Source organism: Neoarius graeffei, chromosome 24 (assembly GCF_027579695.1).
Source record: "Neoarius graeffei isolate fNeoGra1 chromosome 24, fNeoGra1.pri, whole genome shotgun sequence".
Lineage (NCBI taxonomy): Eukaryota > Metazoa > Chordata > Actinopteri > Siluriformes > Ariidae > Neoarius > Neoarius graeffei.
In genome coordinates, this window is record NC_083592.1 from 39,628,553 (window position 1) to 39,645,695 (window position 17,143).

General features: G+C 41.3%; 1 protein-coding gene across 1 annotated transcript in view; it reads left to right on the forward strand.

Moving 5' to 3' along the window:
• Positions 1–10,621: 10,621 nt before the first annotated feature.
• The window catches only part of gc (GC vitamin D binding protein), a 110,141-nt gene continuing 103,619 nt past the window's right edge, over positions 10,622–17,143 (forward strand). The window contains 1 exon segment of the mRNA XM_060907135.1: positions 10,622–11,425. Within this exon segment, the coding sequence (XP_060763118.1) occupies positions 10,622–11,425 (804 nt within the window).

Genomic DNA, 17,143 nt, shown 5'->3' on the forward strand with positions numbered 1-17,143 from the left:
AGCCCAAGAATCTGTCAGATGTACATTTGCAGAAATATTTTCACTAATTTTACCAGATTGCTATGGATTTTTGTTTTTAAGATATGCTAATATACATTACCAAGTCAACACACCATGTACGGCAATGCTTCATTTATTAATATCATACTGTTGGAGCAATGCTTTTGTACTGCACACATAAATCACATGTAATAACAATGTAACAAGTTCATATGAATTGTAAGTTTAAAAAAAAATTGCAAGTTAGAAAAAATAAACAATTAAAAAACTACTGACAAACTGGACTAGAGCTGGTGACTAACACGAGTGTTTTTACCACAGAAATAAGAAAATCTACAAAACTACTTCATTATTCAACAATATCCACCAGGATACTGTACCATTTATGCACACATAAATTCAAATAACATAAATTCTAATAACTCCATGAAATATTTAAGCCAGTCCATCTTTACCAACGGGTACACGGGCAGACACGCAAAGCCAATGCACATGTGCAAAACTTCAAGTAATCTGAAATTGTTAAATGTATTTATTTCAAAGAGCACCACTTTACCTGAAACTTTTGGATTGACCTTGATTCTTCATCGTCTTTTGATGTCTTTTGTAGAATCTGAAGGGTTCAGCAATCAGAATGGGCTTTGGCTTAAAATGCAGTGACGGGGCACTTTCTGATGTCTTTACATGATGTAGGGTGACCACCTGCTCATAAGCCCAAGGGAGGACAAGGGGTATGTTTTTGAGGGACAATGTGGGACGCCGCCCCCACTGCGCTGCGCCGGCCGCTGGAAGACTCACAGATAGTGGTTTACCCATTTCTAGCACATACTACCTTACATGGTATATCAATAATACCCTATTCTGCTGTTATTGGTGATGTATGGTCATGAACAGGCCACCAAATGTGTTTTTTTTTTAAATAAACATTCATAATATTTTGACCATTCAATGACTTGACAGACACACTTCCACTTATGATTTACTGAAGCTACTCAATTTTATTTATTTTCCATTACAATTTATTCACTTTAAATCAATCATAATATAATATTGAGTCTGAGGCTTTGCAGTGCAGCAGGAATAGTGACAAGTCTCCATTTAGTTTTCAGGAATTAACAGGAATTAACAGGAATTGTAGTGGCTCAGCACCACAGAAACAGTAGAAAAAAAGTCTCTTAACTCACAACCACAGCTTTGTGCCACAATCTCCTGCCTGATATGATATTGCGTGTTGGACAGTGTGATACACACTCGTCACCTCTGCCGCAGTCACTTTGTCAGCTAGAGTCTCGTTTTTAGGTCGGAGGAAAGCATCCATAGATTTAGACGTTTCTTTCTGTTGCACACGTTTCTTGTGAGTCTCCACGAGCCTGTGTTGTTTCACATCGTATTCCCCGCCATGTCCGATTGAGAAAGATGTTTTGCAAAGGTCACAAAAAGCCCTCTCGGTATCCCTCTCAACCCCTTTCAGCCACAAATATTCATTTTCCCACTCTTTCCTGTACATACACCTTCTCTTTTTAACTGGAGGTGGCGGTGCCTCACCTGCCATCTCCCCGGTACCTTTCTCCATTTTTTAATATGAAAGCAATGCGTGCGTTGCACCTGCGTCCCTCGTCACTGTCTGTGCACGTGAGTGCGGTGTCATGGCAACAACAAAAAGTTGACAACAACCAGTCAGTTGTGAGGGGTGTGTGTGTGGTTTTGTTCTACAGTCTATAGTGGCAACGGTGGTGTGCTGAAATGTCAAGTAATATTCGTTTGGCTGCCTGGGTGGCCCGGGGAGAGCGACATCCCCCTCAGCAAGCATCGATTATGCGGGACACGTTCTGAATTTGCGGGACGCATAAATTCGGCTTCAAATGCTGTACGCGCACGCGCTATGCGGGACAGGTGGTCACCCTAACATGATGTCACTTCCAGAACCTTCCTTGGCACGACTAAATTCTTCAATCATTTATATTCTGTGGGACCCAAAACACTCAGGAGCACATTTCCTTTTTTCCTGCATCAGTATCATCAATTTCAGCCATTTTTCAAATCACTTTAAGTATGAATCAAAATCTTCCCTTCTTACTGTCAAATTCAGGAACTTCCAATCATTGCCATGTCCACACTTATTTCCTTTCACTTAAGTTATTTCCAACTTTCCTTCTTTTATTAACACAATCTTTGCAGTGGCTCTTTCTGTGCCGTTCTTTTTTCTGCCTGTAACAATCACTCACCATGGGAGGGCGATCTTGCACTTTTCAGGAACTAGCTTTCATTGTCTTACCAGCTAAGCTCAGCCATTTTGCTAGTTAGCAACTTCCATGTCTTCTGGACCAGAGAACGGGTGAAATGTCAGATATGGCATGAGTTTCTCAAATCCATATCATCTATGTCCATCAGTATGCCATCACTTATTTGTGCAGGAATGATAATATTTGGACCCACAGAGCCAAGGTAAGTGCCATAACCATGAAGAAAGCCAGTAAGTTTACTGCCCTACTTTGGCTCAACTGTAGTAGGTACTGTGCATGAACAATCACACAGTTGCCATATTACCTAAACTACTGCTGGCATTGTTACTCATCTCATCTCATTACCTCTAGCCGCTTTATCCTTCAACAGGGTCGCAGGCAAGCTGGAGCCTATCCCAGCTGACTACGGGCGAAAGGCGGGGTACACCCTGGACAAGTCGCCAGGTCATCACAGGGCTGACACATAGACACAGACAACCATTCACACTCACATTCACACCTACGGTCAATTTAGAGTCACCAGTTAACCTAACCTGCATGTCTTTGGACTGTGGGGGAAACCGGAGCACCCGGAGGAAACCCACGCGGACACGGGGAGAACATGCAAACTCCGCACAGAAAGGCCCTCGCTGGCCATGGGGCTCGAACCCAGGACCTTCTTGCTGTGAGGCGACAGCGCTAACCACTACACCACCGTGCCGCCGGCATTGTTACTGTTCCTAATATTTTTTTTTATAAATCTGTTCCAGTTGATGCAACAATTTGTCATGTCTCATCTTTGGAATCTTCTTGACACTTGAATCACTTTTGTTAAGGGAAACACAACACTTAAGAGGCAAAAAGTTGTTTTTTTTGTCCCAGTGGGACAATTTTTTTTTTTGCACATCCTCAGAAAGTCATCTCAAGTCCATAGACCAAGTTTGGTGTCATTGTATTAAAGCATTGCTGAGATGTGTCCTTACTTCCTGTTTGGTGGCTTTGCATCTGAATTTGATTGGCTGTCACAGACAAGTGGTTTGGAAAATCAAAAATCCATCTGATAACTTTTGCGAGGGTTGATCTGAAGATTATCTCCACCAAGTTTGGTGAAGATTGGGCAAACTTTATAGCCTGTGAATATTTTTTAAACCATTTGATAAAAACGTTGGCCATATGGTGACCACATCAATAAGGTTGACATGAAATCACCAGACATGTGAATCAGGTTTTAAAGGCAAACATATCTGCAAGTCCCAAGTCCATATACCAAGTCTAGTTTTAATACGTCAAAGCATTGTTGAATTATGACCTCACTTCCTTTTATTTTTGATTAACTGTAAGAGACTAAAGTGTTTGTCCATGCCTTGGGATCTCCCAAGATACACACAAGAATTACCTTTAGGCAAACACATCAAAACACATTTTCACATATTACAGCACCTCCCAGTAGTCAAATGACTCATGTTTTGTTTTGGTTTTTTTTTCCCTCTGTTCCTCAAGAAAACAGTACTCAGAATGCGTACCAAGTTTGGTGTCAATACATCAAACAGTTGCTGAGATTTGACCTCATATTCTGTTTGCTGGCTTCGCTGCCAATTTTGATTGTTTGCAATGGACAAACAGTTTCAAAAATCAAAAATCCATTTGATATTTTGTGAGGCTTGGTCTGAAGATCATCTCGAGCAAATTTGGTGAAAATGGGACAAAATTTGAGGCCTGTGAAATGATTTTAAAATAATATTACAGATAATCCAATATGGCAGAAATTGCCATCAAATTTGAAAACTTTTTACAGATCTATGGGCTGCCATACACAACTTAGCCAGAAGAAGAAAAATAAGATAATAATAATAATAATAATAATAATGAACAGGGCAGCACAGTGGTGTAGTGGTTAGCACTGTCGCCTCACAACAAGAAGGTTCTGGGTTCGAGCCCAGTGGCTGACGGGGGCCTTTCTGTGTGGAGTTTGCATGTTCTCCCTGTGTCTGCGTGGGTTTCCTCCAGGTGCTCTGGTTTCCCCCACAGTCCAAAGACATGCTGGTTAGGCTAATTGGTGGCTCTACCGTAAATTGACCATAGGTGTGAATGGTTGTTTGTCTCTATGTGTCAGCCCTGCAATGATCTGGCGACTTGTCCAGGGTGTACCTCACCCATAGTCAGCTGGGATAGGCTCCAGCTTGCCCGCGACCCTGCACAGGATAAGAGGTTACGGATAATGGATGGATCGATAATAATAATAATAATAATGATTATTATTATTATTATTATTATTACAACCCTGATTCCAAAAAAGTTGGGACAATGTACAAATTGTAAATAAAAACGGAATGCAATGACGTGGAAGTTTCAAAATTCCATATTTCATTCAGAATAGAACATAGATGACATATCAAATGTTTAAACTGAGAAAATGTATCATTTAAAGAGAAAAATTAGGTGATTTTAAATTTCATGACAACAACACATCTCAAAAAAGTTGGGACAAGGCCATGTTTACCACTGTGAGACATCCTCTTTTCTCTTTACAACAGTCTGTAAATGTCTGGGGACTGAGGAGACAAGTTGCTCAAGTTTAGGGATAGTAATGTTAACCCATTCTTGTCTAATGTAGGATTCTAGTCGCTCAACTGTCTTAGGTCTTTTTTGTCGTATCTTCCGTTTTATGATGCGCCAAATGTTTTCTATGGGTGAAAGATCTGGACTGCAGGCTGGCCAGTTCAGTACCCGGACCCTTCTTCTACACAGCCATGATGCTGTAATTGATGTGGTTTGGCATTGTCATGTTGGAAAATGCAAGGTCTTCCCTGAAAGAGGCATCATCTGGATAGGAACATATGTTGCTCTAGAACCTGGATATACCTTTCAGCATTGATGGTGTCTTTCCAGATGTGTAAGCTGCCCATGCCACACGCACTAATGCAACCCCATACCATCAGAGATGCAGGCTTCTGAACTGAGCGCTGATAACAACTTGGGTCGTCCTTCTCCTCTTTAGTCCGAATGACACGGCGTCCCTGATTTCCATAAAGAACTTCAAATTTTGATTCGTCTGACCACAGAACAGTTTTCCACTTTGCTACAGTCCATTTTAAATGAGCCTTGGCCCAGAGAAGACATCTGCGCTTCTGGATCATGTTTAGATACGGCTTCTTCTTTGAACTATAGAGTTTTAGCTGGCAACGGCGGATGGCACGGTGAATTGTGTTCACAGATAATGTTCTCTGGAAATATTCCTGAGCCCATTTTGTGATTTCCAATACAGAAGCATGCCTGTATGTGATCCAGTGCCGTCTAAGGGCCCGAAGATCACGGGCACCCAGTATGGTTTTCCGGCCTTAACCCTTATGCACAGAGATTCTTCCAGATTCTCTGAATCTTTTGATGATATTATGCACTGTAGATGATGATATGTTCAAACTATTTGTAATTTTACACTGTTGAACTCCTTTCTGATATTGCTCCACTATTTGTCGGTGCAGAATTAGGGGGATTGGTGATCCTCTTCCCATCTTTACTTCTGAGAGCCACTGCCACTCCAAGATGCTCTTTTTATACCCAGTCATGTTAATGACCTATTGCTAATTGACCTAATGAGTTGCAATTTGGTCCTCCAGCTGTTCCTTTTTTGTACCTTTAACTTTTCCAGCCTCTTATTGCCCCTGTCCCAACTTTGTTGCTGTCATGAAATTTCAAATGAGCCAATATTTGGCATGAAATTTCAAAATGTCTCACTTTCAACATTTGATATGTTGTCTATGTTCTATTGTGAATACAATATCAGTTTTTGAGATTTGTAAATTATTGCATTCCGTTTTTATTTACAATTTGTACTTTGTCCCAACTTTTTTGGAATCGGGGTTGTATTATTATAAGAGGAGGAAGAAAAGCTAGACACACAGTGGTTGAATATGGAGCGTCACTGTTTGGCCCCCAATGTTAAAAAAAAAAAAAAAACAAGCTACATTCAGGAAAAAGCAGTCTGTTTTAGGACCTTTGACTTTACATGAAATAGTATCATCTCAGTGTAAACTGTACTGCATTTTAAAGGAATTTTAAATGGATTTTCTTCATATTTCAACATTATTTTGAAAGCTAATTAGATTTTGAGGTTGTTTATTGCCTGTGACTTTTTCTGCTTGTGCTGCACATTTGTTCATGCCATAACCGTTCTGTCCTGTTGTAGATTCACTGATTTAGCTATTTGGATTTGGGCTTTCTGCCAGAGAAGCCCAGCAAGATAAGATTAACTTTGTTGTCTTTTATGCTTTTATTATGCTTTATATGGACTGGATGTGAAGTGACATCTTAGCTATACTCATGAGCCTGTTGTCAACGCTATCAGAAATAATGCCATTGTGTCATCATTTTGGGAGATCTGCACAGTGTGATTCCCCCCCCAGGGCACAGAAATACAAAATCATGAATACTTTCTGCAGCATTTGTCACAGTGCAGAAGGAGGATTTTTTAAATGAGCTTGTTAATGAATAATCAACAGTGACATGATACGCAGATAATGGTTAATAGCCCATTAAAAGTTGTAACTCTGGTAATTGGAAGTTTACAGTCTTCTGTATCACATGAGATGGGGGATAAAAACACCCGGGTTTTCCCAAACCAGAAACCCTGGATGACCAGCCAGGTCCGCTCATTCCTCAGGGCTCGCGATGCTGCCTTCAGGTCAGGTAACAGAGCTCTGTACAGAGCCACTCGAGCTGATCTGAAAAGAGGAATAAATAAAGCCAAGGCGGACCACAGGCTGCGCATAGAGTCCCACCTGTCCAGCAACAACACACGGGAGGTGTGGCAGAGCATTCAGGACATCACAAACTTCAGAGACTGTGATGCGCCAACAGGAGACTGGAGGGTGCCGCTAGCAGAGGAGCTAAATCGCTTCTTTGCTCGCTTTGAAACATCTCAGCAGCACTCATCTGCTCCTGCCCTGCCCCCACCACCACACAGTTCCCACACCACTCCTTTCACTGTACAGGAGCACGATGTCAGACGGGTGCTCCTGGCAGTGAACCACAAGAAAGCTGCCGGCCCAGATGGTGTACCTGGTAAGGTGCTCAGAGCATGCACCCACCAGCTCGCCCCTACCTTCACCAGGATCTTTAACCTCTCTCTGGCTCAGGCAGTCATCCCGCCCTGCCTAAAATCTGCAACAATAATCCCAGTGCCGAAGAAGTCTCCCGTCACCAGCCTGAATGATTACCGTCCTGTGGCCCTCACCCCGGTAATCATGAAGTGCTTCAAGAGACTAGTTCTTCAGCACATCAAGGACCACCTCCCTCCAGACTTCAACCCCTACCAGTTCGCATATCAGGCATGTGATTTTTCCGTCTTTAGTCGGAATTCCGTCTTTTTCAACTACATAAAAACAAAAAAATATATTTCCGTTTTTTAGCTTTTTTGCCGATCGTATATTCGTGTTAAAATCCCCACTCGTTCATTTTCCGATCCGTCTTTTGTATTCGAGAAGGAAACAGTTACGCCTCCGTTGATTGGTTGAATGTCTGTTCCTTCTGACCAATCAGAGCTGCTGTTGTATACGAGGTCGCTTTTAGCGCCATTTGCAATTGTTGCAATATGTCTGTGCTTGAACGGAAAGATGCCTCTCGCGTCAAAGAAATTGATAAACATATCAAGAATAAGTTCCGATGGTACTGGTTGGAAAGAGAAATCGTTGATACTGTTGGAAAGAAGGAAGTTACCACTCTTTTTTGCGATTTCATTCGTAAAATTGACCGCCCCGGTAAAGCATTGTGCACATGGTGTCAGGATACTATTGACTATGGAACACGAGGTTTCAAGGCATTGGAAGCTCACGTGAAGCAACAAAAACACGTGAACAAGCTCGAAGAAAGGAAAACGAACTTTTCGATAGCAGGTGCATTTGGATGTCAACCGAAGGTGAACAAACCGTATGGACTTCATCCCTTGTTTACATCGACAGCCGCCGGTAGTATTGAGAGGAAAGACCCACCGAAACAACCCATCCCAGTTGCAGACAGGGTAGTTAATAACGAGGTGAGAGTTTACTTTATTAATTCATTTGTAAAAAGAAAATGATTGTATATTTTGGAAATGTAACTATTAACAGAAAATTATAGTACGAAATAACATTGTTGTCAAATGCATGTTTATGAAAGCTGCAAGCATGTTTTTTGTTACAATTTTCAGTGTTGACTGTTGAATAACAAATATTTTATATTACAGAAATGTTGATTCATTTCAAAACATAAATAAGCGTGAATGGATTCGACTGACATATTTTCAATTTTTGCTTGCTTGCATTTGAGTCTGATAACATACAAGTTAAATGTCCATGAATGTTGTAGTTCTGAGTACTTGAAATTCCATTACTGTTGGGTAAAGATACACACCTAAGTGATGAAGGATAATATTTATGTGTACTGCACATTTGTTTTTTTGTAATACTTTATTACCCCCGAGGGAGTTCATTGTATATTGCACAGAGCTCAATATTTAAGAAGGATAGCATATAAATTTAGTGGTATGTATCATTCATAAATTAAATATGCAATGTAATGTAAAATTAACATTGGCGATCAAATAATGAGTTAATTCAAATAATGAGTTAATTCAATTTACTTAATTCATGTTCATGTAGGTGCTTATCTCTACCCGACATGGTTCTATTTCATTAATTTTACGTTTGCTGTTTGTTTTCAGAGTGTTTCCTTTTTCTGTTTGATGCTGCCTGAATTGAAGAAAACTGCATGTTGCATGTTTCATGCTATTTCCTGTCACAGGTTATGACATAATAACATAATGAAATATTCGTATTCTTGACATCTTTTTTGTTCTTGTTGTAATAAGATGAACTTGGTGCATCTGTCTCATCTCATTTCATTATCTCTAGCCGCTTTATCCTTCTACAGGGTCGCAGGCAAGCTGGAGCCTATCCCAGCTGACTATGGGCGAGAGGCGGGGTACACCCTGGACAAGTCGCCAGGTCATCACAGGGCTGACACATAGACACAGACAACCATTCACACTCACATTCACACCTACGGTCAATTTAGAGTCACCAATTAACCTAACCTGCATGTCTTTGGACTGTGGGGGAAACCGGAGCACCCGGAGGAGACCCACGCGGACACGGGGAGAACATGCAAACTCCGCACAGAAAGGCCCTCGCCGGCCCCGGGGCTCGAACCCAGGACCTTCTTGCTGTGAGGCGACAGCGCTAACCATTACACCACCGTGCCGCCCCGGTGCATCTGTCTGTCAAGCTAAAAGCGGGGAACATCACAGTGCTTCACAAGCACAGATTCTAGTTTGTAATTATTTGTGTAAGCACCTTATGCAGTTACATTATGAACTTTATGTGTGTGCATTCAACCAAATGAGCTCATTGAAAGATCATGTAATTCCAATTTTCTACTTAAGAAAACTATCTGCATCATTCACACCGAATGAATTTAGAAGATGGGCATTTCTTCTGCTAATGTAACAATTTTTTTTTATCTTGCAGGCAATGGTACTTGGATTTTTAGCTGAGAATTCTCTCCCCTTTACCATGGCACCCAAACTTGTTAACCTAAGCAAAGAACTTGCAAGGGATCCCAAAGCTCTGAACGGACTGTCCATGGATCGAACAAGTGCAGCTTACAAGATGAAGTACGGACTTGCTGCCACTTTGGAAGAGGAAACGCTTCAGTCTCTACGAACAAACAAGTTCTCCATGAATATTGACGAATCAACAAGCAACAATTTACATAGGGTTCTGTGTATCCTTGTAAGCTATTATTCAGTATTGCATAAGTCTGTAGTGGTGGAACACCTGACATCTTTAAGCATCATTCATGTTGAAAGTGAGTCTGTTTTCAATGAAATCTCCAACTTGATGTCATCCAAGAAGATCCCATGGACAAACCTAGTTTCTGTTCTAATGGATTCCTGCAATGTCATGCATGGATCAAAGTCGGGAGTGGAAACAAGGCTCCGTGAAGGTCCAGCACCACATCTCCTTGATGTCGATGGGGACACATGTCATCACATTCACAATGCCACAAGTCGATTTTGCAAACCGTTTGCATACAAGGTTGAAGAATTACATGCTGATATCTTCAGTGATTTCAAATGGTCGACGGATTTAAAAGAAGCCCTTCAAGAAATATGCTTCCTGACCGGTGTACCTTTCACCATGCCTGAACGATTTGTCAACCACAGATGGTTGTCAAATTATGACGTTTCAATGTCTAACTTGCGGCTTTGGGAGGTTTATACAATATTCTATTATGCCTTTCTAACGAAAGAAGACAAGAGCCTGTACATGCAAACTCTTGTTCAGGTTTTCCACAAGAAAGATGTTTCACAAGAGGCCAGAAAAAGGATAAGGGAGATTCTTTCTTCTCTTTCTAGAAAGAACATGACAGAAGAGGGCAAAAGAAGAAAGAAGAGGATCTGTGAGAAGATCTTCTACACCAGATTTGACACTCTCCTGACTCTGAACTTCTACTGTTCTGTGTTGCCACTACTCAAAAACTACGTAATGTTGTTTGAGTCAAAGACACCCCTTATTCACAAACTCCATGACAAGCAACTTGATGTCTTCAGGAAATTTCTGTCTTGCTTTGTCAAACCAGAAGCTCTCTTGTCAACCAAAATGAAAGATCTTGACATTGAGAAGAATGTGTTGCGACAGAGAGACATCTTCTATGGAGGGAGTACATCAACCATCATGAAAGATTCCCACAAGCACACAACAGTGAAGCAATTTCAAGATAAGGCACAGGAGGCATACATCAGTTGTGGCAAGTACCTGCAGAAGAAGTTGCCACTTGAAAACAAGCTTTTGGAGGCTGCGTCAGCAATTGACCCTCTCGCAAGAGGCCACAGCAAGACCTTAGGACTGTTGAGGATCCTGCCTTCCTTGGTCACAAATGTGCTGAGTGAAGATGACCTGAATGCATATGAAGTAGAAATTCGGGCCTATCAGGTGGACTCATCATTACCTCCAGCAACTGACAAGCAAGGTGAAGAACTAGCACCTGATGTCTGGTGGTCAAGTCTGTTCAGACAGAGCACTTACCCTGCCTTGTCAAAAATGGTAAAGGCTCTTATGAGCTGTTTCCATGGCCCCCAGGTGGAAGGAGCTTTCAACACCATGGGAGATGTCCTTCATCAGAAAGCTTGTAGGATGGATATCTCCACTTACAGTGCCATCCAGACAGTAAAGTATGGTTTAAGAGCTAAACAGAAATCTTCAGTTCAGCATTTTTCAAGGAAAGACATTACAATGGATCCTGTCAATGGAAGACTCTGCTTGAATATAAGAACCTCCAGCAAGAGATACAGGGAAGCCCTTGAGCAGCAAGAAGTTGAGAGAGAGTCCAAGAGGCAGAAATTGTCACTAAAAGCCAAGAAAGATGCAACCAAAGCAGAGACAAAGAGGAAGATGCAAGCTGCCCAGAAATTTGCTAGGAAAGCGCATATAAGAGCAATCCGAGCAAAATGTCTCCATTGAAAAGAAATGTAATGAGTAGTTGTAAATAGTGAACTGTGTATATAGTTTGGACAATAACTCATCAGGTCATTGATCATTAGTCCTGTGAAATGAAGACAATTCGTGAGCTGTAAATAGACTGTAGTGTATGAAATTGTGAGCAGATCCAGCAGGTCCTTTGGATAATCAGGTATGTTTACTGCAAAAAAATTTGTTAAAAAGACTGAAGCATTTGCTTCAAATGATTCTGTTTGTGATCATTTTTCCATGGTAATTTGCTTAAAAACCAGGAGCTTCGGGGGGCTTCGCCCCCCTTGTCCCCCCACCAGGGCCCCCAGACCCCCGGCTATTTTTCAGTCTTTTTCACTTTGGTCAAATCACATGCCTGGCATATCACACAAAAAGATCCACAGAGGACACCATTGCCATAGCTCTCCACTCTGCGCTAAACCACCTGGAGCAGCAGCAGAGTTACGTCCGCATACTCTTTGTGGATTACAGTTCAGCTTTTAATACAATAATCCTGGACATCCTTATTAGAAAACTGGACACTCTCAGCCTCCCCCCTCTCACATGTGTCTGGTTAAAGGACTTTCTTACTAACTGGCCCCAGACTGTGAGACTTGGCCCCCACTTCTCCTCCACCCGCATGTTGAGCACCGGCTCTCCACAGGGCTGTGTGCTGAGCCTCCTCCTGTACTGCCTCTACACCCACGACTGTAGTTCGACCCACAACAACAACCTCGTTGTCAAGTTTGCTGACGTCACCACAGTGGTCAGACTCATCTCAAAGGGAGACGAGGCAGCCTACAGAGAGGAGGTTCTGAAGTTGGCAGCCTGGTGTTCAGAAAATAACCTAGCTCTGAACACCAAGAAAACCAAAGAGCTCATTGTTGACTTCAGGAAGCACAGCACCGACCTAGCCCCCCTCTACATCAACAACGTGTATGTGGAGAGGGTCCACACCTTCTGGTTTCTCAGCGTCCTCATCTCCGCCAACATTTCCTGGTCAGTAAACATTACAGCAGTCATTAAGAAGGCTCAGCAGCGGCTACACTTCCTGAGAGTCCTCAGGAAGTACAACCTAAACTCCAACCTGCTGCTGACCTTCTACCGCTCATCCATCGAGAGCCTGCTGATGTACTGTATTACAGTATGGTACGGCAGCTGCACTGCTGTAGACAGGGAGAGGCTCCAGAGGGTAGTTAAGGCAGCACAGAAGATCATTGGCTGCCCTCTCCCCTCCCTGATGGACATTTACACCTCCCGCTGCCTTAGCAGAGCTAAGAACATTATCAAGGACAGCTCCCACCCTGGCTTTGATCTGTTCGACCTGTTGCCCTCAGGGAGGCGCTACAGGTGCATCAGGACAAAGACAAACCGATTCAAAAACAGCTTCTTTCCAAAAGCCATAACCGCCCTGAACTCGGATATGATCTGACTTTATAGTCTATTTATTTTACTATGTGACTCTTCATGCAATAATTTATAATGTGCAGTACTTTATAAGGTGACTCTCTCTGTGCAATACTTTTATAATGTGCAATACCTCACTCCATAATGTGAAACACAACACATTCACCTCACTCACCTCACCTCAGGACTGTGCACCTTACACACAACACATTCACCTCAGGACTGTGCACCTTACACACAGCACATACACCTCAAGTCTGTGCACCTACCTTACCTTACCTTGCAATACTTCATAATTGTGTAATATTTTATTTTATAATGTGACTCTCTCGTGCAATAATTTATAATGTGACTCTCTCTGTGCAATACTTTTATATGTGCAATGAGCAATACCTCACACCATAATGTGTAACACAACACATACACCTCAGGACTGTGCACATTACACCCCCCCCCTTTTTTTTCCCCTCCCCCCCCCCCCTCTCTCTCTCTCTCCATGCTGTTTGCACTGTTATTGGAGATGCTTTAATCTCATTGTACATGTGTATAGTGACAATAAAGGCATTCTATTCTATTCTCGTTCGATTTGACACATTTCTCACAATAAAAACAGCATTCTCACAACTGTTTATCAAATTCTCATAACATGCAATAACAATGCATGTGGTCACAGCACACTCACATTTCTCTTTGCCTTTTTCACAAACTATAGATGTTGAGGCACATACTGCAAAACTAAACAATTTCTTCATTGTGTAATGCATTTGTCAACCGACTCTGAGAAACTTATCAAAAGAGTTTGAACATTTATCAGTCAACTCAAAAAACATAACTTTCTCATACTGAAATAGTAGTTTGTTGCTTTAATCACAGCATAAAAACACTTCATACATGGAGCTTTTGTATGAACCATTCACATAAGATAAAGCTGGTGTGAAGAAGCACAGAGAAAAAGTGTTTCCTCCTTTTCAAACAATTGAAAGCACATGCTGTCAATCTCATTTCACAGGTACCGTACATAACCACACACACACACACACACACACACTCTTTTTGAATGAAGTAACTTGTAAACTATTTTATAGATAAGGGAGCTGTGTAGTATTGATCGATGATACTTTATTATTTTATATATTTAACATCCTTCAAATTATATACACATGTCTTACTGGCTGCAGAAAATGCTTTATTTGTCTTTAATAGTTGGAGATGCTTCACCCCGAAGCATCTAATACAAATCCTGTCTGTAACAATCTGTGTAATTTGTAATCCAGACGAATCTGATTAGTTTTAAGGGGGTCAAATACTTTTTCAAAGTACTGTAAATATTTAATTTGGGAACAAATTATTTGCCCTGCACCTCTAAATTCTGAAATCTTGCAGCACGTAACAGAAACTTTGTCCTACCTACCAGTATCAGCTCAGTCTGACACTCTTTAAATAAAGCTGCAAGCAGTGATGAGGGGACCAAGCAGTGGTCGAGTTGTAAAATCAAACCAGGGGGGATGGTGAAATTTTTAGTCACGTGTCGACCCATTGGTCAGTCCGTCGGTGGGAAACTGGTTTGCTTTTAGGAGGGTTTGCACACAACGTAGGTCTGTGGACCTTGTTCATTTACCAGACATACAGTATTTTGTGCTGATAAAGTGTGTAGTACACACTATGTACCCTTTTTATTGTTGTAATAAACATAATACACTGGTATTTTACTGTAAAACATGCACAGTGTGGATGTCATGTGTCATATTTAGTCAATCTCCTGGCTGACATACCTACCACATTCTCCATATTAGGGTGAAATGCAGATGACAAATTTGAAGTGTAACTTCATAGTCATGGTAGGCTCCTTTTAAATCGTTTGGTAAATAATTTATTAAAACCTCAGCAGGCAATGTAAATGAACAACTGAATCTTTTCATATCAAGTCAATAGAATTTTTATTCAAAGCTGAACATTGGGAACATTGAGTTAAATACAGAGGTAGGTAGGTAACCAATAAGCTAAAACAAGCAACAGTAAATTGTAAATCAGACTAAACTTCCTAAAAGATGTTTGAGGCATTATGCATTTTTTTGTTTTTTCCTTTTTGTTATTATTGTGTTTATTCTTATGAGTAATGCAAATTATACATGTCCATACCGGTTATTATTTTAATGGAAAGAAAAGAAAAGTACTTATAATGTTATTTCTGATTTATTTATTATCTGAATAAGGATTTGAACTTTGAAAAATGACCGGATTCTTTCTGTAACGTTGATTCCCGCTGTTATCTAGGTCACGTGACACCTTAACGTTGACGGTTACCAAGGAGCTGCCTTGGATACTTTGATACTTTGCTTCGATACATACCAGCACTTTGATACATACTGGATACAAGCTAGCAAAATGAGTTAAAAGCAGGCATCTTTGGAAAGTTTCTTTGGAAAGGGGAAAAGGCCCATTGAGGAGACAGAAGAAGAGCCTATGACGAAGAAAAAGAAAGGTGCATTTTAGCAGACACTTTGTCGAGTCCTACACCAATCCTGCTCTGCCTTACATGTTGTGACCGGCTCTCTAATGAGGCAATGAAGCCTTCAAAACTGCTAGTGTCGTTTATTTTAGCCTTCCTGTCTTGAATAGCACTTTTTGTTGCCTGAAGAATAACAAACGAACATCCAGGCTGATTAAATTAATGGCCTTATACAAGAAATCAAAGCTAACATGAACCTGAGTAAGCTATCGATAGCTGGCTAGACTCCAAACTAACATTCATTATGATAGCTGTGTTGCTATCCGCCGCCCACAAATTAGGCTACATATCGGTAGCAGCATGATAGTGGGCTCACAGAAAGTGTGACTGATATTCGTAACTCTTGACTTACCTCCTGAAATGTTTTTTCTTGCGATCTTAAATCCGAACTTGCTTAGGTCTTGCTGTCCACTCCGCTTGGCCATGATGCTGCAATCCGCTGCTGTGACTGTCACTGACGCCGAATGAAATCAAAAATAACGGAACCCCAACTGAATGTCACCTCCTCAAATGCTTCGCTTGCGCGTGCCCTCTCTCGCGGTAGCTTATTGTATGCTCAGTTTCAGCAAAGCTACGTGGAATGGCATTTCTAATTCCAATGTTAAATAGAAGTAATGTCCACATTTATTGATAAAATTGCTCAAGGGAAGGGGGGGGGGATGCCCGTTTTAGAGGGGGGATGATTTTGACCATTTTTTATTCCGGGGGGATGGCATCCCCCCCATCCCCCCTCAACTCGAGGACAGGGACCAAGCAATACAGCAGAGCAAAGTTGCCATGGAAACTTCATATCATTTTATCAAAAGCATGGCTGTATGCACTGACAGCAAGTTTTGTGTCAATTGACCAAAGTCTGGCCAAGATATGAGCTCAGGTCCTGACTGGCAGCTTTGCTGCCGAATATGATCTCAGAAAAGGAAATGGCAAAATCCCAGTCAATCAGGTTTTTAGACCAAATACATTAAGAGTAATGACTAGAAACCCCAAGTGGTCAAATGGGGTAATTATTGCTGGACTCCCTCAGGGCAAAGTCTTGAGTCATTTCACAAGTTTGGTGTATATACATAAAAGCATTATCAGAAATAGTCTCACTTCCTGTTAGGTGGCTTTGCCATTGAATATAATCACAGAATAGGAAGTGGAAACATGTACAGACCTCGGGATCTAAAAAGGCATGACTGCAAATATCAATCATGATTTTAGACCAAAGATATTATGAGTAATAACAGAAAATGTAAAACATGTCCCCCCCACCCCCTTTTTTTTCTTATTATAGCACCCTGAGTGGTAAAATTGGGGTAAGTGTTTTGAGACTCTCTTTGGCTGGGGTCTTGAGTCAGCCCACCAAGTTTGGTGTACATACATAAATGCTGAGATATAGGCTCTCTTCCTGTTTGGCAGCTTCACTACTAATTTTGATTGGCTGTTCTGGGCAAATGCTTTTGAAAATCAAAAATCCATGTGATAATTTATGTGAGGCTTAATCCGAAGATCATTTGTAACAAGTTTGGTGAAGATTG